Below are 26615 nucleotides of genomic sequence, written 5' to 3'. Positions count from 1 at the left end.
GGGGGTTAGGGTGAATACGATGGGCTAGCCAGGGGTGTAAGATGGAGGTCTGTGTGCGTGTGTGCCATCGGAGTAAATAGGCGTGCAGGAGTTGTTGTCCCAGCCTAAGACCTGGGGGGGGGGGGGGGGGGGGGGGTAGTCAGTGTGTGCGTCCTGTCCCAGACCCACTGGGGGAGGATAGTGTCTCTGTAACTGGATGAAATATGAGCTGCAGTCCTGTCAGGTCCTGTGGGATCACCAGTGACAGAAAAGGGCCAACCGCGAATAAATCTCTCTTTTATGGTTCCTTTTTCTCCCTCTCTGCCTCTTCCTGACGTTTCTTCTCTCTGCTCTTGATCAGTAAGCAGTGTCCTCAAACAAAGGAAAATCAATATAATTCATAGTTTTATGATTTTGCTCTGTATCCTCCTTCATGGGTCTTCATATCGGTCGGCTGTTATGTTGGTTATCATAGTGATTCTGATTATAAGATGAAGAAGAACCTACTGGCTTTCTGTCTCTCTCTCTCTCTCTCTCACAAACACACACACACACACACACACAATTATAGCTTACATGTTCACAAGACAGGCAGAAATGTTGTCGCGGCCGATGATACAAAGCTAACAATAATGCAGACATTGACCAGGGTTTGTAAAAGTAGCGAAATACCTAATACATTACAAATACTAATGTTCATTTAGTCAGTTATTTCTTTTCATGTTAAATGTAATGAATAATCGCTTAAGGAAGTAAATACTGCATCAACAACACGTGTAGAGAGTTACTTTCCCCCCCTCCTCCTCTACACATCACGCCCTCCACAACGAATCCACTCCAGTTCACTTCTTCATCATGGCGTTCGGGGAGTGCTGCCGGAGTTGTTTGCCCCTGTCTGCGCTTCTGTAACCGCGTATTCCCCGGCGAATAAACGTTTTTTTTTTTTTTTACTATTGGTAAATCAGGATACAGAGAGGCTTTGAAAAAAAATTCCTAAAACATATTGGACTCTCTAGGAGTCTCCGAAGACATCTTTACTAAGTTAGCCAGCTAGCACATTCCTTGCTTGCGTTAGCAGAGAGGGGTTCTATAGAGAAATTCCGTTTTGAGAAGAGAGCTGGACGGAGGCCTTTTCTGAGGTAAGACTTGTTTTCAAGGACAAAACACAACATGAATATTCTAGTTAAGACACATTACTCTCAGCGAGTCACACAGAAACACAAATTTGCATATATAATAACTGTATTTTAACATATAAACTGTTCACATCCAGTCAGTTAACCAAAGTATGACGCATGAGTAGGGATACAACTTCTTAAAACCCCTGTACAGTATTGTCGGGAGTTATAGTAGACTAGCTAAGTTGGTTGACGTTTTGTGTTACCCGTTAACAGTTTTATAGCCACTAAATAACAGTTTTAACTGTGAGAAAACAGACAAACAAGAGACAAAATTGCGTTTTTTTGCCTTCATGTGATCCTCAAGCTTCCTCAACAGTAAGTTGTATTTTTCAGCGCTAGCTCGTAGCTGGGTTTGACTGTCGAAGCAGTACAATTGTACAATGCGCCGGTTTTCCTAGTCTCGTCTGGATGCTTGTTGTTATACCCGGTGGCTAGACACAGCTAGACCTCGACGATTAACGTAATAAACCGGACAAAGGCACTTTGTGCCTCATCGCTGGTCTTGATTCCATTATCGTGCTGTTGACGGGGTTCGATGCTTAATGACCGCGGGACTGGGAGCAAACAAGAATATTTTTTTTCCAAGCATCGGTACAGTGTTGTTAGCCAGCTGTATGTCGTAGCAGCGGGACTTTGGAATGTTACAGTCGTGAACTTTGTAACATACCACATAGTTTGTAGTTGTATAAGACTTGGCAAAGTTCTGGAGAGACTGTGTGCACCGTGCAGAGTATATTATTTGGACTTGGATCGGAGACAAGAAATGTTTATGACAGCCATTGACCGTTTGTACGTTCCCTTTCTCTGTACTACAGCTACATGCTGACGCTATGGCCATAACCTCGGCATGGGAGTGACGTGACAGATTCCACAGTTTCCCGACACAAAGCTCAACACCTCCGCGATGCCAGTAGCACGGAAGTAGAAGCAACCACACACAGAGGAGAGGACGGCGAGAATGGACGAATCGGTGTTGTTGGACTTGCTTGAGTGCCCGGTGTGTCTCGAGCGTCTGGACGCCTCGGCTAAGGTCCTACCGTGCCAGCACACGTTCTGCCGGCGATGCCTTCAGGGCATCTTGGGCTCGCGGGGGGAGCTGCGGTGCCCAGAGTGCCGGACGCTCGTGGAATGCGCAGTGGACGAGCTACCCAGTAATATCCTCCTGGTACGGCTTCTCGACGGGATCAAACAGCGGCCTCGGAGGCCCGGCCCCGCCACCGGCGTCTGTGCCAACGGCACGGCTGTTCCCGGGGTCAGGGTGCAATCTGCCGGGCCGAGGGAGCAGGGGACACCTGGAGCGCAGCTTCAGAGAACCCAGTCCAAGAGCACGCCCGTGAGGGTGAGTAACAACGCTTTGTGGCTCGGTGTGTATGGATGAACAAGCGCCAATGTGGTTTTGTGCTGGCCGGTGCCAAAACGCAGCGCAACATAACGTAATCTGTAGGGATAAAAAGCAGCATGTGTCGTTACTGCGCGCTTTAATCTTCGCCCTAGATGAACAGCTATCATCACAGGGACCCGAAAGACAGCCAGCTGTCTTGCAGCGCTGAAAACAACATTGGCTGAGCCATCAGTAGTTGGGCCAACAGATATTTATCTCTCTTCCGGTCAGCTGCAGCCAAGCTACATCAAGGGGATAGGTTTGGCTCAGTGGTTAGAACATTTGACTGGAGATCAGAGGTTCAAATCCCCCTCTGTAGGTCACTTTGGATAAAAGCATCTGTTAAATAAATACTTAATTATTATTATTAGATCAAGCAGGGTGGGAATTACATAAAGGTCCAGAACGGTCCAGAAAGTGTTTTAGCTGCACTGTACAATGTCATATTATAGTTGAGAATTGAGTGTTGCTCTGTAGATATTGTCATTGTTACACCTTGCCTGGGGGCTGACATGTGGGTACTTTGCACTGTGCCTGGTAAATACAGATCATTCGTTGACTGAAACACGCTTAGTACCATGCCGCATGGATCTTTCCCCTTCCTTTCTCTGCTGTCTGTCTACATGCCAACATTCTATGTTTGGATCAAAGCGTCTGCTACATGAGTAAAAGGTAATTGTTTGGCTGCGATTGGTTTCCCGGCCCACAGCCCCTCAGCGAGTCAGACGGGAGACGCAGGTGTCCCTGACGCAGTCAGACTGTGTTCATCCAGCAGACTGCTTGATCCAAAGCAACATGGACATAGTGAGGAAATTAAACCAATGGGAGATGGACGTCTGGATGTGCGTTAGCTCTGACTGGATCATGGTGGTCAGAGTCAAGGAATGTACTGGAGGGGGGGGGTTTACATTTACATTTAGTCATTTAGCAGACGCCCTTATCCAGAGCGACTTACAGTAACTACAGGGACATTACCCCCAAGGCAAGTAGGGTGAAGTGGACACAGGGACACAACGTAATTTGGCTCGGCCGGAAATCGAACTGGCGACCTTCAGATTACCAGCCCGATTCCCTTACCGTTCAGCCACCTGACTCCCTGGGTGTTGACGGAGGGTGGTGTGATCCAAAGAGGTGGAATCCTATTAGCTTGTTATGGATTGAGCAGCTCTAGTCTGGGTTAAGCAGCTGACGGGAGAAAGTGTGTGTGTGTTGGATAATCACTTTTGAGAGCAGACGACTCCAGCAATACTGGTAGGTAGTTGTAACAGCAGCATCTCTGCGTGTGTGCCTCCATCTCTATGACACGCAGGCCCGTTTTTAAACCCCCCTAAATCTCCAGCCATCTTTTTGTCTCATGCCCCATCCTGTTCATTCCTTCCCTGACCTGAATGAGGCCAGGTACATGAGCCGCGTAGAGAGGCAGGTGTCTGGTGTTGCGACGCCGCGCTCCCTCGGAGCGCTCGTCTCCCAGGCTCCGTGTTCTGGAATGTTCCGCGAGTCGCTGGCGGCTCAGATAAGAGCCGTGTACTTCTGACTGCTCCATTATTTGTCTCCTTTGAGGTTTTTCACGATCTGTTACATGATCTTTCTCCCCCTCGCCCCCCGCCCGCCATGGTAAGGGGATAAAGGCTTCAGAACTAGCTACTGCCTGTTAGATTCCCGGTCCCCCCACACGCACACACACATACGCACACATACACACATGCGCACAAAGACACACACACATACCGACCCGTGCACGTATAGAGAGATAGGCACATCCACATTTGCACACGTATGTAGACACATACGCGCACGCACAAACTAGTAACAGACAAATGTCTGTTGAGGCCTGCTTAGTCCAAGTGCAGCCCCCTTTCTCAGGGGTTTTGTGTGTGTGTGTTGGAGGGTGGAGGGGTTGCAGGTGGAAGAAGTCTGAGGCCATGAGAGGAGGAGATCAAAGTTCTGGGTGTCAGCCCAGCCTGGTCCCTGGCCAGCCGGGAGTGTTGCTCCTCTGGGAGAGGGTCCTCTCCTCTACCCTCCTTTCCTTTTCTATCCTCTCCTCTCCCGTCCTCTCCTCTGCCTTCTAATCTCCTCCCGCCCTTGCCCTCCTCTCCTCCCTTTCCCCCCTCTCTCCCTCCTCCTCCTTCTCTCCCCTCCTCCTCCCTTTCTCCCTCCTCCTCCCTCTCTCCCTCCTCCTCCCTTTCTCCCTCCTCCTCCCTCTCTCCCATTTCCTCCCTCTCCCCTCCTCCTCCCTCTCCCCTCCTCCTCCCTCTCCCTCCTCCTCCTTCTCTCCCCTCCTCCTCCCTTTCTCCCTCCTCCTCCCTCTCTCCCTCCTCCTCCCTTTCTCCCTCCTCCTCCCTCTCTCCCTCCTCCTCCCTCTCCCCTCCTCCTCCCTCTCCCCTCCTCCCTCTCCCCTCCTCCTCCCTCTCTCCCTCCTCCTCCCTCTCCCCTCCTCCTCCCTCTCCCCTCCTCCTCCCTTTCTCCCTCCTCCTCCCTCTCTCCCTCCTCCTCCCTCTCTCCCTCTTCGTCCCTCTCCCCTCCTCCTCCCTCTCTCCCATTGTCTGCAGCCTTGGCCTCTTGGTTCCTGTGTCCTGGTCTTTGAACCGTCCCCCAGCCCTGATTCCAATCTGGGACGGAGACTGGTGGCCAGGGGGCAGATCACTACAGGGTTTTCTTTTCTTCTGATCTGACTTTGTGACCGACACGGACGTGTTGTGTGTGTGTGTGTGGTGGGGGAGGCTGCAGGTGGCCTGAGGTGTTCCAAGGACCATATTTTAAAGGTGTCAGAAGCAGACGGGACAAATGGGCTGGTAGCCTTGTCCTCCCTTCCCCCTCCCTCTCTCTCCCTCTCTCTGCTTTCTTTTTCTCTCTCCGTCTCTCCCTACCCACCTTTCTTTTCTCTACTCCACCCCCCTTTCCCTGTTCCTTCATTTCTCTCCCCTCCCTTGTCCCTCCTCCCCCGGTCCCCAGTAGAGTATTAGCCAGACAGCTGTGTGACACCCTGGCCGAGGCCGGTCTCTCTTACCTCACACAGATGTGTGTTTGTAAGGTGTGTGTGTGTGTGCGTTGACTCATACAGCTGACTGTTCCTGGGTCTTCCAGGTCTCCACTAACCCACTGGGACTGGGTGATCAGGCCAGTACAGTGGGGTTAGAGGTCAGGGCTGTTGGGGTCAGAGCCGGCAAAGGTTTGGGGAGGACGACGACATCCTCTAGTCTCTCTGCACTGCCCCGCCTCTGCGTGTGTGTGTGCAGGAGAGAGGGGATGCTGGCTGTGCTCAGCTGAGGCAGCAGGGATAGAATCAAGCCGTCGTGTCTCTCTCTCTCGTATATATATGTCCATCTTCAGGAAATTGTTTTGTACCAAGGACGGAAATTTGGCTCCCGGCTGATTTGTATGAAGTTCACTCCAATTTCCTGTTCCCTCTCAGAAATAGCTTTTTTTCTTCCTTCCAACAAACCAAAAAAGAAGAAAGATGTTTTGCGCTTTGTTTTTTAGCGTCTCTTTGTAGCAGCAGTGTTTTTATAGAGAGCTGGAATGTTGTTTACGGTGTAGCTCGTTAAACCTCCAGGCTCCGCCCTCGTCTGAGGTTTGATGACTCACGCGGGCCCTCTTTTATGACATCATGCTGTTGTCGGAGCCTCCCCCCCTGGTCGTCTGGCTGACCTCAGCTGTGTCACGGAAACCCCTCATTACATGGTGACACACACACTCTGCCCACTTACTGACACGAACAGACACGCACGCACACGCACAGCCACTGGGGATGTTGTTGAGTTCTTTCTTTTCTGCTGTTTCTTTCTCTCCCTCTCTCTGTATTTCTCTGTCACTCTCTCTTACATACTTTTGTACAAACACACACACACACACTTAGTGGCTGATCCTGTCCGGTGCTCTCTGATTGTTGGTCTAGGGAGCGGTATGGTGTTTGTTGTCTGTGGGTTTTCAGCAACCTCCGGTATAATGTTCTGTGTTATACTCTCTCTCTTTCTCTCTCTTTCTCTCTCTCCCCTCTTCTCTCCTCCTGCTTTATCCGTATTCTCTCTCAGGTTAGACTTCTCTCTCTGTCCATTAGAACGCTAATGAGATTAGTGTTGATTGGACAGTGAGCCCACATTGCTTTCAGCAATCATCTCTGAGAAACTCAGAGTAGGCCTGTGTGTCTGTCTGTGTGCTTGGGTCTGATGTGTGTGTGTGTGTTTGTGTATGTGTGTGTGTGTGAGTGCTTGGTTAGGCTGTGTGTCTGTGCTTGGTTATGCTGTGTGTGTGTGTGTGTGTGTGCTTGTTATGCTGTGTGTGTGCTTATGCTGTGTTTGTGTGTGTGTGCTTGTTATGCTTCCAGGTGAGCAGATCAAAGGACTTCATCATGTGATTAAGGTGTAGCTATGGTTACCACCTCGTTATAGAGTCCATATTTGTCCCCCGGGGTGGTGTGTGTGGTGGGTCCCTGTGTGTGTGTGTGGTGGGTCTGTTTGTGGGTGTGGGTGTGTGTGTGGTGGGTGTGTGTGTGTGTGGTGGGTCTGTTTGTGGGTGTGTGTGTGTGTGTGGTGGGTGTGTGTGTGTGTGTGGTGGGTCTGTTTGTGTGTGTGTGTTTCCCGCTTTCCAAGATGTTTCACATCAGACAAAACCGAGAGGAGAAAAGAACCAGTCTCTCTAAAAAGATGAAAGACCTGAAGAGGTGTGTGTGTGTGTGTGTGTGTACCTGTGTGTCTGAGGAATGCCACAGGGAGTCGAAGGTCCCTGTTTTTCCTCTAAACACCAGGCCTGTTTGGTCTCGTCGAAACTGCCAACTCACACTCCTCTCCTACCTCTTTGTGTGTGTGTGTGTTGTCCCAGTGCAGTGGAGTTGATCATATTAGGTGTGTTTGGGGCCTGGGGTTACTGTATGTTCCTGTGTGATAAGAGGCTGTAGCTGTGTGCCTGACCTGACAGAGGAGACAGGCAGTGAGAAAGACAGGCAGTGAGAAAGACAGGCAGTGAGACAGACAGGCAGTGAGACAGACAGGCAGTGAGACAGACAGTGAGACAGACAGACAGACAGTGAGACAGACAGACAGGCAGTGAGACAGGCAGTCAGACAGCGAGACAGACAGACAGGCAAGCAGGCAGTCAGAGTGAGACAGACAGACAGGCAAGCAGGCAGTCAGAGTGAGACAGACAGACAGACAGGCAGGCAGTCAGAGTGAGACAGACAGACAGACAGGCAGGCAGTCAGAGTGAGACAGGCAGGCAGGCATTCAGAGTGAGACAGGCAGGCAGAGTGAGACAGACAGGCAGGCAGGCGCCAGGGCTGCTGGAAGCCTGAGGGTAGACTCACCTGCTGGGGGAGGAGGAGCGTCTGGTGCTCCCTCACCTGGAGGGTCCTCACCTGTTAAAAGGCCTGCTATTGCTAGTCTTCCTGGTGGAGGACTGTTATTGGCTGGAGGAGAGTGTTTAGGCCTGTTATTGGCTGAGCTTTACCAACTGTAGCTTGTGTGCACAGGATCACAGCTTCAGCTGTTTGTTGTGTGTAGAGATGTGATGGTTTACCCTGGTGTTCCAGCTCTACTCACTGGGTGGTCTAGCCCTGCAGTTTCCCAACCCCAGCCTCGTCCTCTCAGCCTCTTCCTCCCAGCCTCTTCCTCCCAGCCCCAGCCTCATCCTCCCAGCCTCTTCCTCCCAGCCCCAGCCTCTTCCTCCCAGCCTCTTCCTCCCAGCTCTTTTCCTCCCAGCCCCAGCCTTTTCCTCCCAGCCCTAGCCTCTTCCTCCCAGCCCCAGCCTCTTCCTCCCAGCCCCAGCCTCTTCCTCCCAGCCTCTTCCTCCCAGCCCCAGCCTCTTCCTCCCAGCCCCAGCCTCTTCCTCCCAACCCCAGCCTCTTCCTCCTCCAAGCCTCCCCCTCTCATCCCCAGTCTGTTGGTGGCACAATCATGAGGTCTAAACTAACCCGAATTCCTCAGTCATTTTACACCTGCTGTGACAAACTGTGGGTGGTCAGGTCGCCAGGGACACAGCAAGTGTTTAGAGAACACACAGAATAGCCTCCATTTGTGTTTATGGGTGCTGGTTAAAGTCCTTGCATATGATTGGTCCTCTGCCAGTGTAACAGCATCTGATTGGTCCTCTACCAGTGTAACTGTGACTGCGTCCTATGTTGGGAAACCACCACAGTATGGTCTCGTCCGCCCACCCTCCACCCACCTCATCCCTCCCTGTGTTTAGCCTAGCTGCTTGACCTATGACCCTGTGTTGTGATTGGTGGGCCAGGGTTGGCTGTCCATGGGCCATTGGCTGCATGGCATGTTAAGTGTTTTGTTCCCGTCCTGAGGGTCTGATTCCTGATTGGGTGGGAGGAACGTTTTCACTAGTTTGACCTTTAACCCCTGGTCCATTACTCTGGCCTCTGTGTGCAAACTCTTTTCCTCGCCTCTCTGGAAGCTCGCACAGATGTGTGGTCTCCTCGCGCGCACACACACACACACAGACACAGAGAGAGAGAGAGCAGGCAGGCTGTCTCCTCCAGATCTCCTCGTTTGTTGTTCAGCAGGGTGCAGATAAGGTTTCCAGGGTTGCTGTGGAGCCCGGGGGCCCAGTTAATCTGGGTTTGTCCCCTGAGTGACATCCCCTCTCCCCGCCCCATCAGGGGGGCTACCAGTGGAGGGCCGGGAGGGGGGGGCATGCCGGGGCCTGGGGGGGGGGGGGGGGGGGGGGTGATTAGGGGTGTTAATGTGTGAGAACTCCAACATGGGAGGGTGTGAATGTGCTTCCAGGAGGAGGGACACCCCTGGAGCAGGCTAGAAGTTCAGCTTCTCCTCTCCTCTCTTCACTCCCCTCCTCTCCGCTCTCTACTCCTCACGTCTTCCCTCTTCTCCTCGGCGGAGGGAGGGAGGGAGTGTGTGATCCATAAGGGTCTTCTTCCCACATGGAGCGTCTTCGAACCCTAACCTTCTCACAGGAATAGAGAGGTCCAATGTTCTCATGTCTGTGTGTGAATAATTACCGAGGTGGAGCACAGTTTCATAGCTCTGATGCAAAATCCTGTTATAACTATACACTCACCCGCGGATGCTCAAAACACACACACACACACACACACACACAGAGGCAGGCGTCTGGTGACCTATTTGGAAGAGCCCAGAGCTGTTTGTCTTCATGTCTCCAGGTTTGAGCAGGTGGATTTGAATGAGGACACACCCTATCTCAAACACAGGTGCAGCGTGACGCACAACACCTCTCCCAGTCTCACACACACACACACACACACACACACACCCTTTGCAATCGCATGTATTGGCTGCTGCAGAACAGTGTTATCAGTGCGGTTGGAGGGTGTTGGTGGAACTGGTCAATATCAGGGAGTGTCAGGAACAGCCAAGGGGTCAGGGAGAGGGCAGACCAGGTTGCTCGTTGGATCCTCTGGGACACGACCAGCTACCAGCCCATAATGTCCCTCCGTCTGGCTGATCAGGATCCAGGACAACCCGTGGAGAGGCAGATCTGTAGTGGTCACAACCGGAGAAAGCTGGTGGATCTCTCTCTTTTCCTTCTCCCTCTCTCCCCCTCTCTCTCTCTCTCTCCCCTCTCTCTCACTTTCTCTGTCTCTCCCTCTCTAACAGCTAGACGCTAGATCTCAGCTGTGGGTGTTTTGGAGGTGGGCACAAATACTGGACACACACACCCTTGTTTACTGGACACACACACTCATATACTGGACACCCTGTCTAGACCCTGTATCCCTCAGGTCTAGGCTTGCCTAGGAAGGGTTTCATAGTGCCGCATACTGCATGCAAGGCCCACCTCTGACAGAGGGAGGGAAGCGTGGACGGAGGGAGAGAGAAAGGGCTTGTTCAAGGAGCTGCTGTGGAAACGCTCTTCAGGCTCTCCGCTCATCACGACACGCACATCCTCTCTGCTCTGTCTGTCGCGCACACACACACACACACACACACACACACACACACACTACAAAGCAGGCAGCCATCAGCCCACCTAGCGAGACAAGCATGGAGGAGGAGGAGGAGGGAGAGGAGAGGGTGAAGTAGAGTTATTTTGGAATCATTTCTCTCTCTGTGTGTGTGTGTGTGTGCGCACACCAGATCTGTGCGCCCCAGTCGAAGCAGGGGAGCTCTGCCAGGTGAATACATTACATTAACTTTCCTTCTCTCTCCACTCAGCATCTCTCATTCTGCCTCCCTGTCCAGGAAGGTCTCTCTCCCCCCTTTCTCTCCACCCCGTCCTCTCTATCTAGCGTCTCGTTTTCTCCTTGCCTCCTGCCCTTTCTTTCCTTCTCCTTCCTTCCTTCTCTGTCGCTCTCTCCTGTCCTGCTCTGTAATGTGAGTGGGCCGCAAGTCCTGCACTGCAGCTCTGACAACACAGAGAGAGAGAGACACTTGAGAGAGACACTTGAGAGAGACAGAGGGAGGGAGAGAGGGAGGGTTTGGACTCCCACCCAGAACTGACTGCTGGAGGGAGGCCTGCCAGGTAGACGACTCACACACCGCACACACACACACCGCCTCATATACACACACACACTGTCTCATACACACACACACACACACTGTCTCTCACACACTGCGCTTACATATAAACGGTTTGAGGTTTGCACACAGAGATGCAGAGTTGCATAAAATAGCACCTTTGCTTCACAGGAACACAAACACACACGTCCACACGCTCAAGCAGCTTTATGAAAACCTTCTGTCCGACTGCTCTGCTGCCTCAAGTCTCCCATAAAGCCAGGCCCCCTTCCTGGCTAAATGCTTTCTTTTTGATGACTAATCTGTAGCTTACTAAACGATCCCGCCTCTCCAGCTTTCCCGTGTGTGATGTTTTTATAGATTTTTTTCCCCCTCTTTAAATCTCCCTCTCTGGTCGTAGTTCCTAGGCCTCCCATCCTCCCTGCAGGAAGCACAGCTCTGATCCCCAGCGGGGACTACAGCTCCCATGAGGCCTCGTTCCGGGGCCCTTGTAAAGAGGGTGTTTTTTTTGTAGGGGTCTGGGGTCAGCGCCTGGGTAGCGCTGAGGTGTGTTGTGCCCTCCTGGGTGGGTGGGCGGAGGGGGGGGGGGGGGGGGGTGGAGCAGGGGCCGTGGCCCAGAGCGCCACACTCGCTCCGCCTTCTTGTCGTCTTCCCACAATGCATCCTGGTGCCGTCGCCTCCCCCAGGTAAACGACGCCCACGGCCGTTCCACGAGATGTCAAAGAGAACGGGACTCATCGGAGCAGGGGGATATCTGGGTCCGGGAGGTGGGGGGGGATTAGGGAGGGATGGGAGGCTGGAGGGTTAAGAATATCTGTGTTGGTTCATATGGAGACACTCTTTATCAAGATGAGAACTGAAGCTACCAGATGCTCTGCTCACGGTCATGTGTCACCCAGGCTTCCATCTGGCCGCCAGGCGTGTGTGTGTGTGTGTGTGTGAATGTCTGGGTGTGTTTCATCTCTGTGTATCGTGAGACTTTTAACTGGAAGTTAAGAGGGAGCTGATGCAATTAGTACACTTAGAATACAAATCACTTCTACCCTCCACGATGGAGCGGTCCTCTGGAGCACATGGGCGTTCTGTTTGAGTCTGCTTGGTTCTGCGTGGGCCTCTCCTCAACCAGAGAGGGGCATTCTTCTCCTCCCCTCTCCCCTCAGTCTACATTCTCACCATAAATAGACTGCTGGCACCCCGCTGTGATGGGTTGCCAAAGGAACCGGGGTACACGTTTTTGTGGGTTTTCTCTCTCTTTTGTTTCTTGGTTTCGACGTGTGAGAAAAAGAATAGCAGTGATACAGAGAGGAGGAGGAGGAGAAAGCAGGCGGGAGGGAGATGGGTGCAGGGAAAGGGGGGGAGAGAGAGAATACCTCTGCTCCTCGTCCTCCTCTCCACCGTCAGGTCTGCGGTCCTGGACCTGGGCCTGGGCCTGGGCGCCCCTGTGTGAGCCGGTGGGAAACCCCTCAGCATGGGGGGTGTGAGGCGGTCTCGCGGCGGTCGTAAACAAGGCTGTTAGGAATCCATTTAAAGTCATGGAGCTCTAATGAAAACAAGATGGCCGCTGCCCCTCAGGCCTCCCTGATGACTCCCCCGGGGAGCTGGACCTGCTGCATCTGCCTGCACACACTCGGGGGGGGGGGGGGGGGGGGGTTAGGGCTGGGGGTTAGGGGCTGAGGCTGGGGATGGGGATGGGGATGGGGGGTGGGGATGGGGCTGGGGCTGGGGATGGGGATGGGGATGGGGATGGGGCTGGGGATGGGGATGGGGATGGGGATGGGGATGGGGATGGGGATGGGGATGGGGATGGGCTTTGCTCGGCTAGGGTGAGGCTGCACCCTGGCTAGGAATGTGTGATGGGAGGGTGGGGGGGGGAGACTAGGCAGACCCACTGTCTGGGGATGGGGGAGGAGGGGGTTGGCTTTAATGAAGACTAGTCTGGGACAGGGGTAGGGGGTTTCTGCATATATACATACACACACATATTCATATATATATATATATATATATATACATATATATATATATATATATATATGTATATACATACACACACACACAGGTGTAACTACCCTAAGCAAACAGCCATTTTGTCTTTGTTTTTGTTGCGCTACAGCCAGTGACCCGATGTGTGTGTGTGATGACTGGGCAAAGTCATTGAGTGTGTCAGTAATGCCGTCTGTTTGTTTGTACATAAGCGTGTGTGTGTGTGTCTTCCTGTAGACCAGCAGAAGTAACCCAGCCAGTGCAGCAGGGTGTGTGTGTGTGTGTGTGAGAGAGAGAGAGGTACCCGACAGAGGAAGTGAGGACCCAGTCCTCTCCCCCAGGCTTAACTGTGTTGGTACAGATCACGGCTGGATGGTACACACTCCTCTCACGCTCTAGGTGGGAGCCTGCTCTCTCTCTCTCTCTCTCGCACACACACACACACACACGCATGAATGCATGCATACAAAAATGTACAGCATACATACGATGAATACACATGCTTCCACACTTCCTGCCGCCCCCCCCCCCCCCTCTTTTCCCTCTCTCTCCCCCCCTCCCTCTCTCTGAGTTAAGCCGGGGGAATATGAACATGTGAATGTGAGGCCAGAGGAGGGTATCCACCCCAGAGGGAAAGGGGACAGGGGGAGGGGGAGGGGGGAGGGAGAGAGGAGGGCCTAGACCACTGCAGGCCTCGTCTCTTTATGAGTGGCGGTTGGATTCCTCCTCTGCTCCCCAGGCCCAGCCTGAGCAGTTTGAAACAAACAGTGGTGTTTTTCATTCATTAGCATCAACATGACAAAAGCATGCCCCCGGCAAGCTGGGCTGGACCAGAGGCCTTCGCTTCCCCTCAGACGAGCCCAGCTCTGCTGCAGCGTCCCTCCTCCTCTCCAGCCCTCTACCCCCCCCCTCTCCCTCCCTCCCTCTCTCCTCCTCCCCTCCCTCTGTCCCTCCTCTCTCCTCCTCCCCTCCCTCTGTCCCTCCCTCTCCCTCTCTCCTCTTCCCCTCCCTCTGTCCCTCCCTCCCCCTCTCCTTCTTTCCTCTTCCCCTCCCTCTGTCCCTCCCTCCCCCTCTCCCTCTCTCCTCTTCCCCTCCCTCTGTCCCTCCACCCCTCTCTCTCCTCCTCCCCTCCCTCCCCCTCTCCTCCTCCCCTCCCTCTCTCCTCCTCCCCTCCCTCTCCCTCCCTCTCTCCTCCTCCCCTCCCTCTCTCCTCCTCCCCTCCCTCTCCCTCCCCCTCTCCTCCGTCCATCTCCCTGACCCCCGGACCCCTCTATCCCTCCTTCCCTCTCTCCCTGCCCCCACCTGACCACGCTGCAGGGTGATTGGCTTAGTGGTTCTGGCTGTGTGATTCTGAGCAGGGGGGGCAATGTCAGCCTGGCTCACCATCAGTCCTTCTTTCTGTTTCTCTCTCACCCTCGCTTTCTCTTCTCTCTCTCTCTCTCTCTGTTTCTCTCTCTCTCTCTCACCCTCTCTCTCTCACCCTCTCTCTCACTGTCACTCTCTCTCTCTCACCCTCTCTCACCCCCTCTCTCTCTCTCTCTCTCTCTCTCTCTCTGTGTGTGCTCACTTTCTTTGCTCTCTTTTGCTCTTAAAATGCTTCATTAGTCTTTAACAAGGCCGTAGCTCTGCTTTAGTTTAGCTCTCTCTCGCTCGTCCCTCTGCCCTGTCCTCTCCCTCTCTTTCTGCCTGAGTCCACCATCCTCCCCTCTTTCTGGACAGTTTTTTCTGTGCCTCTTTCTCTCCTCTCCTCCATCTCTCGCCTTCTCTGGCTGTGATTGTAATTCTGAGTACTTTCAGGTTTGCCCACAAGAGCATGGAAAGGGAGTGGGAGCTGGTGAGAGGAGGGCAGGGGGGTTGGAGGGGCTGGGAAGGGTCTGGGGGGCAGGAGGAGGTCTTGTCTAGGGGGGGGGGGGGGCAGGGAGGGGGCTAGGGGGTGCCGCATGAGAGGCTCTTGTATATGGGGGCTGGAAGGAGAGGGCAGGGGGGCCGGGGGCCCCAGAAGGGGGTCCTGTGTAGAGGGGCTGGGGGCGTCCAGGACCCTGCTTTGGACTGCAGCCATCGTCATGGACAACCGTCCTGAAAGGACCTCATTGAAGTCCCTCTCACACACTCTCACACTCACACATGCACCGTCACTCACATACACGCTTTCTCTCACACACACAATCACAACTCGCATATTGACACAGTCATTCACACACACGCTCTCTCTTCTGCTGTACTGCATCCTGGCCAGCACCAACCACACTCTCTCTGCTTTGGGTTTCCATAGTAACTACTCCTGCCTGTTTGGGACCAAGCTTCTTCTAATAATTGGGCCTTCTCACTACTCCTCCCTCTCTCTCCCTCTCTCTCCCTCTGTCTCTCTCCCTCTGTCTCTCCATTCCTCAAAGGAAGGAAAGAAAGGGAGAAACAAATGGAGCTTCGAGAGCGATTGCATGCAGTGTGTGTCTGTGTGTGTGTGTCTGTCTGTGTGTGTGTGTCTGTGTGTGTGTGTGTCTGTGTGTGTGAGAGAGAGCTCCCTCTTCCTCAGTCTCCAGTGTTTAATGAATGTGGTTCTGAGTGCTCCTCAATTATCCATGACTGCTGATGTGGACCAAGACTCAACTCTGCCTCCTTCCCCCCCTCTCCCCCCCCTTTCCTCCTCCCCCCTCCCTCTCCTCCCCCCCCCCCCCGTCTCCAGAGTGTCCTCCAGCTCCCCTGTGCCAAGGCCCTCTACAACTATGACGGCAAGGAGCCGGGCGACCTTCGCTTCGCCAAGGGTGACCTCATCATCCTGCGCCGCCAGGTGGACGAGAACTGGTACCACGGCGAGCTGGGCGGCGTCCACGGCTTCTTCCCCACCAACTTCGTCCAGGTCATCAAGCCCCTCCCCCAGCCGCCGCCGCAGTGCAAGGCCCTGTACGACTTTGAGCTGAAGGACAAGGAGGCGGACAAGGACTGCCTCCCCTTCTCCAAGGTAGGACTACCTCCCACTACCTCCCTCCTCCCCTTCTCCAAGGTAGGACTTCCCCCCTCCCTCCTCCCCTCCCTCCAAGGTAGGACCCCCCCCCTGGTCTCCAGGGGGTCTACGTGCTGCACTGTTTTTACACCGTATAAGCACAAAAAGTCTGTTCTAGTACAGGAAAGTGCTGATCCAGCTCTGTCTCTCAGCAGGGTTCTGAATATGGCCGCGCGGCCCCCGCGCCACGGGCACTTCCTGTTTGATGAAACACGGCCGCCTCTGTTCCTCACCCTGTGCGTCTCCCTGCCTGCTAATGACTAATCTGCTCGGTAACCACACCTTGTCCCCCTGTCTGTCGTAGGACGATGTGCTGACGGTGATCCGGAGAGTGGACGAAAACTGGGCCGAGGGCATGTTGGGGGATAAAATAGGGATCTTTCCCATATCCTACGTGGAGGTGAGAGGAAGTTGCAGTCAGGGGAGGGGAGGGGGGGGAAAAGAAGGGGGGGGGGGGGGGAGACAGGTGTTCCATTATCCCCCTGTAGCAGAGGAAGATGCTGAGTCATGGCTCTGCCTCAGTCTTCCTGCTAGCTTGACATCTTTCTAAATGTGCACGTTAGCTCTCCGCTCACCTGCCACTGTGTTCCGCAGCCTTTTCTTTCTTTTTCTCCTTTGCTGTAAGTAGTAAACCCTGGAAATAAAGTTGCCGCCGGTTCAGCACCTCCTAATGTGTTCCGCCGTCTCCTCTGAGATTCTGCTGAGGCCTCTGATAAAAAAAACATTTGCAGATCTTTTTATCCCTCTCTCCCCTCTCTCTCTCCCCCTCCCTCTCTCTCCCCTCTCTCTCTTCCCTCCTTTCCCCTCCCTTTCTCCCCTCCTTCCCCCTCCCTCTCTCCTCCTCCCTCTCTCTACCTTTTCTGTCTCCCCATCACCCCTCTCTCCCTCTCTCCCCCTCCCTCCCTCTCTTTCCCCTCTCTCCCCCTCCCTCTCTCCCCAGTGATTCACCTCCTCCCTGTTTGAAGTGTTGCGCCCCGTTCCATAGAAAGTGTCTAATGGTTCCTCCCTCGCTTTCATAATGGTCCCTTAAAAACATGCGGGGGCATCTGTGTTTGAGAGAAGCGTCTCATAATACATTTACATTTACATTTATTCATTTAGCAGACGCTTTTATCCAAAGCGACTTCCAAGAGAGAGCTTCACAAAGTGCATAGGTCACTGATAATAACAACAAGATAGCCCCACAGCATTGCGGGTAGTCAAAAACAAGAAGTATATATTGTGAACAACCAAAAAATAGTGCTAAAGGGAAGAAACCATAAGAGCATGTAGTTAAACAAGTTAAAATTACACAACATTAATCTCTAAGTGCAGGTGTACCTGTAGGAAAGCAATAAAAATAGGATTAACTAAAAAAAAAGAATACAACAGTTTAAATCAGCTACCACTAACCAACAAGAGCAACAGTCTAAGCAAGAGTCATTGTGAACCTTGAGGAAACTAGCGTTGGGTTCAGCAAACCATTCCTAAGTACCATTGTACTCCAGGAACAAGTGCGTCTTGAGCCTTCTCTTGAAGGTGGAGAGACAGTCGGTGTCTCTGATGGAGGTGGGGAGTTGATTCCACCACTGGGGTGCCAGGCAGGAGAAGAGCTTGTGCTGGGACCGGGCGGTCTTGAGAGGTGGGACCACCAGGCGGTTGTCTGAAGAAGACCGTAGGTGGCGGGTGGGGGTGTAAGGCTGCAGGAGAGACTTGATGTAGTCGGGCGCAGTCCCGTTCACTGCTCGGAAGGTCAGTACCAGGGTCTTGAATCTGATGCGGGCCGTTATGGGTAGCCAGTGGAGGGAGATGAGGAGCGGGGTAACGTGGGAGCGTCTGGGTAGATTGTAGACCAGACGGGCCGCTGCATTCTGAATTCTCTGAAGAGGGCGGGTTGCGCATGATGGGAGACCGGCGAGCAGCGAGTTGCAGTAGTCCAACTTGGAGAGGACAAGTGCTTGGACTAGCAGCTGGGTGGAGTGCTCAGACAGGTATCTCCTGATCTTCCGGATGTTGTAGAGGGTGAATCTACACGACCGGGAGACCGCAGCAATGTGGGCCGTGAGGGAGAGCTCGTCATCCATGGTAACCCCAAGGTTCCTGGCAGAGGATGAGGGGGTCACCGTCGCAGATCCCAGGGTGATTGAGAAGTCATGGGAGATGGAGGGTTTGGCCGGGATGATGAGAAGTTCTGTTTAGGCGAGGTTCAGCTGGAGGTGGTGCTCGGTCATCCAGGCGGAGATGTCTGTGAGGCAGGCCTCAATCCTAGCTGGGATCCCCGGATCGGTCGGAGGAAATGACAGGTACAGCTGCGTGTCGTCAGCGTAGCAGTGGTAGGAGAAGCCATGGGAGGTGATGATTGGTCCAAGTGAGGTGGTGTACAGAGAGAAGAGGAGGGGTCCAAGGATGGAGCCCTGTGGGACACCAGTGGAGAGCTGGCGTGGGCCTGACAGTTTGCCTCCCCAGGAGACCTGGTAGGATCTTCCCGACAGGTAGGATGAGATCCACTGGAGTGCAGTGCCAGTGATGCCCATCTCAGAAAGTCTGGAGAGCAGGATCTGGTGGTTAACCGTATCAAACGCCGCAGAAAGGTCCAGCAGAATGATGACGGATGACCTGGAAGCCGCTCTGGCAGACTGGAGGGCAGTGGTGACTGAAAGGAGGGCAGTCTCTGTGGAGTGGCCGGTCTTGAAGCCCGATTGGTTGGGGTCGAGCAGGTTGTTCTGAGAAAGGAAGTTAGACAGTTGGTTAGATACAGCACGTTCAATTGTTTTAGAAAAGAAGGGCAACAATGATACCGGTCTGTAGTTCTGGAGGACGGCAGGGTTAAGGGAGGGTTTTTTGAGTAAAGGGGTAACTCTGGCCTGTTTGAAGGCAGAGGGGAAGGTGCCAGAGGTAAGAGAGGAGTTTAGAACATGGAGCAGAAAAGTTATGATAGAGGGGGAGATGGTTTGAAAGAGAGCTGCTCTGAATAATAGCTGCTCTCTCTTCAGCGGGGAGATGCGAGGCTGCGAATCGTCAAGGACAGAAGTCGTCTAAGAATGATTATTTTTCTTTTTCAAGGTTAAGGACAAATCAAAAGTATTTAGTTGGTCATTCGCACTTGTATTTGACAAGGGAAGACCCACGTTGAACTTTGGCAGAGCTGGATAAACATTAAACAGGTCGAGGAAGCCTTAAGCTGTGCTGTCTACATGCCCTGTTTGCCCAGCGCCCTCGCTCCAGATTGAAACATGTCATAGTAGACCTCTGTCTCCGTCTGGAGTACATGATACACACAGCCCTCTCCAGAGAACAGGACCTCCCAGGGACTGAATCATACCTCCAACAACAAGAATAGTATTAAAGACAAGAAGAATGTGGTTCATTTAGCACTGTTGTTCATTGTTGCTTCGGACACTTATCCGAAGCAACGGACACAGCAGGAGATTGGAACCTGCGACCTCTGAACCTCCCCCATCTCTCCCCCCCCCCCCTCCCTCCCCCTCTCCAGTTCAACTCCGCCGCCCGCCAGCTGATCGAGCTGGACAAGCCGTCGGAGCCCGGGGGCGACTCCGGGGAGGGCGGGGCCTCGTCCTCCGGGGGCCCCCAGACCAACGGCGGGCCGCGGGACAAGAAGAACACCAAGAAGCGCCACTCGTTCACCTCCCTCACCATGTCCCACAAGCCCTCGCTGGCCGCCCCGCCCCAGAGACACTCCATGGAGATCAGCGGGCCGGTGCTCATCAGCTCCTCCAACCCCACGGCGGCCGCCCGCATCGGGGAGATGAGCGGGGGGCTCTCCTGTAGCGCACCGTCACAGGTGAGGGGGAGGGGGGAGGGGGGTGAACACTGGGGGGGGGGTGAGAGGGCAGGACTCGACACGTACTCTCGTGCCTCCCGTTTCGCTCGTCCTGAAGGAATCTCTCCGCAACCGTCCCACTCCATATATATCCCTGCTTGTCGTATTTGATGTCTGAATGAGAGAAGCCTGCTTGCTTGCGTGTGTGTACTGTGTGTGTGTGTACTGTGTGGGTGTGTGTTCTTCCCCGGCGCTGTAAACATGCTCTCTGTTTGCATCCCCGCAGTCACGCAACACGACAACAACCACCAATCCTGTCTCACCACATTTGTTTGTTGCTTCGCTAGAAATTCCCCACTCTTCTGTCAGTAATTACCCACCCCTCCTCACCCTCCATCCACCCCTCCTCACCCTCCATCCACCCCTCCTCACCCTCCATCCAGGCCTCCTCACCCAGGCACATCATTCCAAACAGCTCCCCCCCCCCCCCCCCCACCGCTGCCCAACCCTGGCTGGTTCTTGGTTCAGGCGTTTGAACTCGTAGAAGCGTGACTCTACTTGCCCGCAGTCAACTCTCGCTCCGCCCCTGGGGTTTCCACGGCAACCCTGGAATGGCATACTGGGTGGTTGCTAGGCTCTGAAGATAGGGGGGTGGGGGGGTTGGGATGTGGCAGACAGATAGACATGGCTTTTCCCAGCATGCTCTGTGGTACGCTAGGAGCATGCTTAATGGATTCATTTAGCAGACGCTTTTATCTAAAGTGACGGGGAAATTGAACCCTTGATCTGCAGTCAAATGCTCTAACCACCGAGCTGCACACACTAAAGTACTCCCTGACAGACGGACAGGTGAGCTGCCATGTTACCATGACACACACACACCCACACACTGACACACGCACACAACTGGCTTCACTCAGCCAATCACAGTGGAGGCTGAGTGGGCCTGTGACCAAACCCAGCCAATAGGCTCTCCAGGGCCCTCACTGCTGTAGTTCAGTCAGCCAGATGCTTCCATGCGAAGGGCCGCAGATGTACAGTCCTGCTCTAACATGAACCAGACATGCGGGATCAGATGGATGAAGGCACATCCAAATGGAGAAAAATCCCTCTTCCTCCTCAGTCTCCTCCTCCTCAGTCTCCTCCCCAGGGTTCATGCTCAGTTCTCTCTCCTCCACAGGTTCACATCTGCACCACCGGACTCATCGTAACCCCGCCCCCTAGCAGCCCTGTCACCACGGCAACCGTCTTCACGTTCCCCCCGGAGACCAGCTACGCATCCATCCCTGTGGTAGGTGGTGTGTGTGTGTGCGCGATTGTGGGTCTGGAAGGCTGGTTCTGTGTGTGTTTGCATAGTTCTGGGAACTGGCTATGGATGGACCACAGCTGTACAGCAGCAAACATTCCTGTTCTGTGTTTTAGCGTTTCAAAAGTACTTAATTCATGCAGAACAGCTCATGGATCTGAAATGAACCTGAGCACTGAGGCCTGCATGTTTCCAGATTGTTCTTCAGCCCTGTGCCTGGGTGTGTGTGTGTTTGTTTCGTTGCCAGGGTGTGTGGTGTCTAGGTGCTGGTGTTTGGGGGTGTGTGTGGTGTCTAGGTGCTGGTGTTTGGGGGGGTGTAGGATAATTAGTGTCTGAAGACTGTCTGCACAATCCACCTCATTCAGCTGCATACCAACACAAACGCACACAGAAACAGAAACAGAAGACATCAAAACACACAAGACATTCATTCATACACACGCAACTACACACACACACAGACACACGCGCGCACTCCAATTGAAACACACACACACACACAGAGCAACACAGCCCTCATCCCCGGGCTCCTCAGGGCTGTCAGACGTAGACACGTCTGTCTGTTTGCCGTCTGAGACACGGTATTTGCTGGGGCTGGAGTGTGTGTGTGTGTGTGTGTGTGTGAGAAGGAGGAATCCCTCGTCCTTGCAGTGTGAGGGCTGGGGCTCGTCATGGGACAAACATTGCTTTTATGACTCCGTTTCTGGGCTGATTAGGGTTGGAAAGAGCAAGCAAACAGGCGGACTGAGAGGGAGGGAGGGAGGAGTGAGAGAGAGAGAGCAGGAGAGCAGGCAGTTTGCTGGTGTCTCTTGGTCCGTGTTGCTCTGCTATGTTGAAGGACGTGTCGTTCGTGTCACATGTTACCAGTTAAACTGTCCTCGCCACTCGGCACGCCGTTACCTAGCAACAACCAAACAACCCCCGACAGGGAGCAGGAGCAGACTACTGTTCCAAGACTCCCCCTGCCCTGGAGAAGAGATCTTTCTAGCTCTGTCCATCTTTCTTTCTCCACCTCCCTCTGTCCCCCCACCTCTCTTTCTCTCTGAGCTACTGGGTTCTACTGGGTTTACAGTTGCTGATCTGTGTGTGTGTGTGTGTGTTGCAGGACGCCCTCCCCCCTCCCCCTCCTCCGCCCCCCCAGTCCTCGGCGCTGGGAGCTGCCTCGTCATTGGCTGCCGGCCAGAGATCCTCCCCCTGCACCAGCGACCAGGGCAGCAGACAGAGACCCACTGTGTGAGTGCACACACACACACACATACACGCACACACATGCAGGTACACACACACACACACATATGCAGGTACACACACACACATATGCAGGTACACACACACACACACGCAGGCACACACACACTCAGACAGGGCTGCTCAGTGTTACATGCTGTGTTTATGTTCTTGACACGACGAGATGAGGGTGACCCCTTACCTCCACACGACCCCGAGCTACGGGCACACACGCACACACACACACACACACTCACATGGAGGAAGAACATGCGTATCTAATTCCCATCAGATGCGAGGGGTGTCTGGCAGGAGTAATGTGCCAAGGGGTGAGGGGTCAGGGGTGAGAGTGAGACTCTGATGAGACCCAGGAGACGAGAGGCCAAACAGGTGTTGACCCTTGACCCCCCCCCCGTACCCCCGCCCCTCTGGCAGCTGGGCGTGTGCCTGTGCTTTTGTGTGTGTGTGTGTATATATGTGTGTGTATATGTATTTATATATATGTGTGTGTGTGTCCCTGCCCCCAGCTACGTGGCGCTGTTCCCCTATAGCCCCCGTAAAGAGGACGAGCTGGAGCTGCGGCGGGGGCAGATGTTCCTGGTTCTGGAACGCTGTCAGGACGGCTGGTTCAAGGGCACCTCCATGCACACGGGCCGGATAGGGGTGTTCCCCGGCAACTACATGAGCCCCGTCAGCAGGTCCGCACACACACACGCACGCACACACGCACACACAAAAGCACGCACACACACGCACATATTTACATTGAGTCATTTCGCTTTTATCCAAAGCGACTTACAAGACAGAGCTTTACAAAAGGGTCAATGATCATGAACGACATGAAGCGTACTTTGTGAAAAGCAAAGAAGTGCCAGTGGGTGGAACCAGAAGAGCATGTAGTTAAACAAGTTACAGTTAAACAACATGATCCTCGAAAGTGCTAGAGTGTACCTGGAGGAAAGCAAGCAACAATGATATAGTTCACAGTACAAGCAGTTAAATCAGTTACAACTAACCAACAAGTGCAACACGTCTCTCAATTAGTGTCATTGTGTTCCTGGAGGAAATAAACTAACATCTGACCCAACAAATCTTTCTTAAAGGTCCCATGACATGCCGTTTTTGGATGCTATTCTAAAGGCCTTAGTGGTCCCCTAAGACTGTATCTGAAGTCTCTTTCCCGAAATTCAGCCTTGGTGCAGAATTACAGCCACTACGAGCAGTCCCACAATGAGCTTTCCTCAGGACGTGCCATTTCTGTGTCTGTAGCTTTAAATGCTATGAGGAGAGAGGCGGGGCTAACTGCCATGCTTCGGTCGTTTGCAAGCCATGATGTCTCGAGGAAAAACCAATATCGAGCTTGCACGGTTGTAGCTCATTTTTTCATTGGTGGGCAAAGCAGAGAAAGGGGAGGTAACCTTCCTCCTTATGACGACATACGGAGAGGATTTTGTAAACCGAGCGTTTCAGCTTAAATTTTTCTCAAAGGTGGAGAAGAATACCCAGGGCTTGGCTTACACCTATTGACATTTCTAGCCACTGGGGGAAAGGCAGGCTAGGGGAACTCATATTAATGTTAAATAACCTCCAAAAGTGAACACTTTATGTCATGGGACCTTTAAGTACTGAACAAGTGTTTTCTTTAGCCTTTTCTTGAAGGTGGAAACAGTCAGTGTCTCTGATGGAGGTGGGGAGATGATTCCACTATTGGGGGGCCAGACAGGAGAAGAGCTTGGGTTATGATATATACACACACAGACCCACCACACTCCCATCCTAACCCCTCTCCCCTCTCCAGGACTGTGTCAGGGAGTGTTCAGCCCAAGCTGCCCCAGAGCGGAACCCCCCCGGCCGGCCGCGGCACCTCCTCCTCCTCCTCCAGCACCCCTGGCCTTGACAACAAGCCCCTCCCCTCCCTGTGCCCGGGCCCCGCCAGTCCCCTCCCCACCGCCACAGTAACACCCGCTGCAGCGGCAACCAGCCAGCAGCCCAAAGTCCTGGTCAACTCTCAGATGACTGTCAACCAGGCACGCAACGCTGTCAGAACGGGTACGTACTACGGGGAAGGGTGTGTGTGTGTATGTAGTCCGTGTGTGGTAGATGAGGTGACAAAAGGGTGTGTGTGTCTGCAGTAGGGTTTGTGTGTGTAGAACATGTTCGTGTGAGTAACAGTTCCCCCCCCCCCCCCCTCCCCTCCAGCGGCGACCCAGGACCGCCCGACGGTCGCCGTGACGCCCCTCCAGTCCCAGAATCCCCAGCCCCACCTCTCCGTCTGCCTCGTCTCCTCCTGCCCCGCCCCCTCGTGCCCCGCCCCCCCGCGCTCCTCTTCCATGGCGCTGGGCTGTGCTGCCGCCTCGCTGACGCCGCCCAACGTCAGCGCAGCCTCCCTGGAGGTTGCCCCCGGCAACGGCGCCATTGCACCCGGAAACGGCGCAGCCGCGCCCGGAAATGGCGGGGCCACCCCCGGCAACGGGGCTTCCCTAGCTTGTCGACTGGACAAGGACGGCAAGGTGGGTGTCGCTCGCTGTCTTTCTCTCTCTCTCTCTCTCTGTCTCTCTCTCTGTCTCTCTCTCTGTCTCTCTGTCTCTTTCTCTGTCTCTCTCTGTCTCTCTCTCTCTGTCTCTCTCTCTCTCTTTTGCTGTGGTAAGGAGCAGTGGATAGTATGTGTGTGTTCATCTCCCTCTGTGTGTGTGTGTGTGTGTGTGTCTGCAGAGAGAGAAGAAGGGTCTACTGAAACTCCTGTCGTCCAACAAGAGGAAGGCTCGCCCCTCCCCTCCCTCCTCCCCCACGCTGGGGGCGGAGCTTACCGCTGGTGAGGGGCTCCCTGGGGCGCTAAGCCCCGAGACCGCCTCCTCCTCCGTCTCCCCAGGCAACCACAGTGGCAGCCGTGTGGAGCCTGATCCCTCTTCATCCTCATCCTCCTCCTCCTCGGCACCTGACTCCTCCCAGCGCAGGCCCAGCCCACTGGACGTGTGCGCCCCCATAGCTCCGCCCCCTCGCCAGGCATGCTCCTCCCTCCTCTCCCTGCAGCACGACGCCCGGCCAATCATATGCGAAAGGTAGGTCCACCCCAGCCCATCGAATACTGTGACAACACTAATTATTATTATCGTGATACTGGCCTATCAAATCCTGAAATAATGATTTATTATGGTGATGTTGGTATTTATTATTACTGAAGGGGATGCTTCTGTGTGTGTGTGTGTGTGTGTGTGTGTGTGTGTGTGTGTGTGTGTGTGTGTGTGTGCAGGTACAGGGTGGTGGTGTCCTACCCCCCCCAGAGCGAGGCAGAGCTGGAGCTGAAGGAGGGGGACGTGGTGTTCGTCCACAGGAAGCGTGAGGACGGCTGGTTCAAGGGCACCCTGCAGAGGAACGGACGCACAGGCCTGTTCCCTGGCAGCTTCGTGGACAGCATCTGACACACACACACACACTCTATATACAGAAACTACACACTATACAAACAATATACACTCTATGTATACACACAAAAACTAAACCCAAACTAACACTAAACATGCACACAGATGCAATACATATTTCCATGCACACACACGGCACAAGCTAAACACATACAATCACTGCACACACACAGAGACACACACACACACCCCCCATGCTAGACCAGGAGCACCACAGGGACTCCTCCGACCGTAACCGCCTCCCACCTGGTTGCCGTGCTGAACTCTCGCGGTTGCCATGGCGGCGAGATGAGGCGGCCCCAAGCGGAGGACTATTCTGGGCTGGCTCCTCCCAGCGGGGGGGCGTCTCCAGAGCAGCTTGCAGAGGCGCTGGAGGAGGGCACAGGACTCACTGATCTCCCTTATTTATGTTCTTGTAGACAACCAGATGTTAATTGTGTGCCTTGTAACTGTTCCTCACTTTATTGTATATATGGAAACTTGAGATTGTGATCAAAAGTGACGTAAACAAACGCTATGAACCGTTGATGGACTGAGATGTGTCATATTTTAACTTATTTCTTCGAGGGTTTAGTGTGGGGAAGGGAGGGAGGTGTAAAGTTTATCTGGGTTGTGTTGGAGGGCAGGCACTAGGACCCTGCGTCCTTGTCGTCTCCTGGCCCGACCATTGGACCAATATGGAGGCTGAGCAGACGCTCTGCTGTGACCTCTGACCCGAGGGTTCGCGGAGGGGGGTCGAGCCCCAGCTGTGTGCTGCGTGGGCCCCCTCTCTCTCCCCCAGACCGGGTCGAGGGGGTCGGGGCCTCTCCCTGTTTGGAATCGAGCCCCTCCGACGATGACTAGGGGTCACTATGGAAACCAAATCGTCTCATTGAGGAGAGGGGCGCCATGGAAACCATCTGCTGTGTGTGTATGGGGGGGAGGGGGGGGGGAGGGG

The 26615-nt window shown here is 53.9% G+C and overlaps 1 protein-coding gene across 1 annotated transcript; it reads left to right on the top strand.

The window, feature by feature from the left end:
• The first annotated feature begins 822 nt into the window (after positions 1–822).
• On the top strand, positions 823–26615 carry sh3rf1 (SH3 domain containing ring finger 1). The gene is made up of 12 exons (XM_047037260.1): positions 823–1118; positions 1976–2499; positions 15646–15921; positions 16268–16363; positions 19436–19744; positions 20904–21014; positions 22135–22262; positions 22784–22954; positions 24055–24305; positions 24456–24766; positions 24969–25315; positions 25507–26615. Exons 2-12 carry the CDS (start codon positions 2119–2121, stop codon positions 25673–25675), a joined length of 2550 nt encoding a protein of 849 aa, XP_046893216.1. The 5' UTR covers positions 823–1118; positions 1976–2118; the 3' UTR covers positions 25676–26615.

This window comes from Hypomesus transpacificus, chromosome 16, assembly GCF_021917145.1.
Source record: "Hypomesus transpacificus isolate Combined female chromosome 16, fHypTra1, whole genome shotgun sequence".
NCBI classification, from domain to species: Eukaryota; Metazoa; Chordata; class Actinopteri; order Osmeriformes; family Osmeridae; genus Hypomesus; species Hypomesus transpacificus.
This window is presented reverse-complemented; position numbering and strand designations above follow the sequence as displayed.

What these genes read in the sequence shown, in the direction of transcription:
- sh3rf1 (XM_047037260.1), top strand. Translation starts at nt 2,119, where the DNA reads ATGGACGAATCGGTGTTGTTGGACTTGCTTGAGTGCCCGGTGTGTCTC. An exon ending in AGCAGACAGAGACCCACTGT is followed by an intron (nt 22,263 to 22,783) that starts GTGAGTGCACAC and finishes CCCTGCCCCCAG; the next exon opens with CTACGTGGCGCTGTTCCCCT. An exon ending in ACGCAACGCTGTCAGAACGG is followed by an intron (nt 24,306 to 24,455) that starts GTACGTACTACG and finishes CCTCCCCTCCAG; the next exon opens with CGGCGACCCAGGACCGCCCG.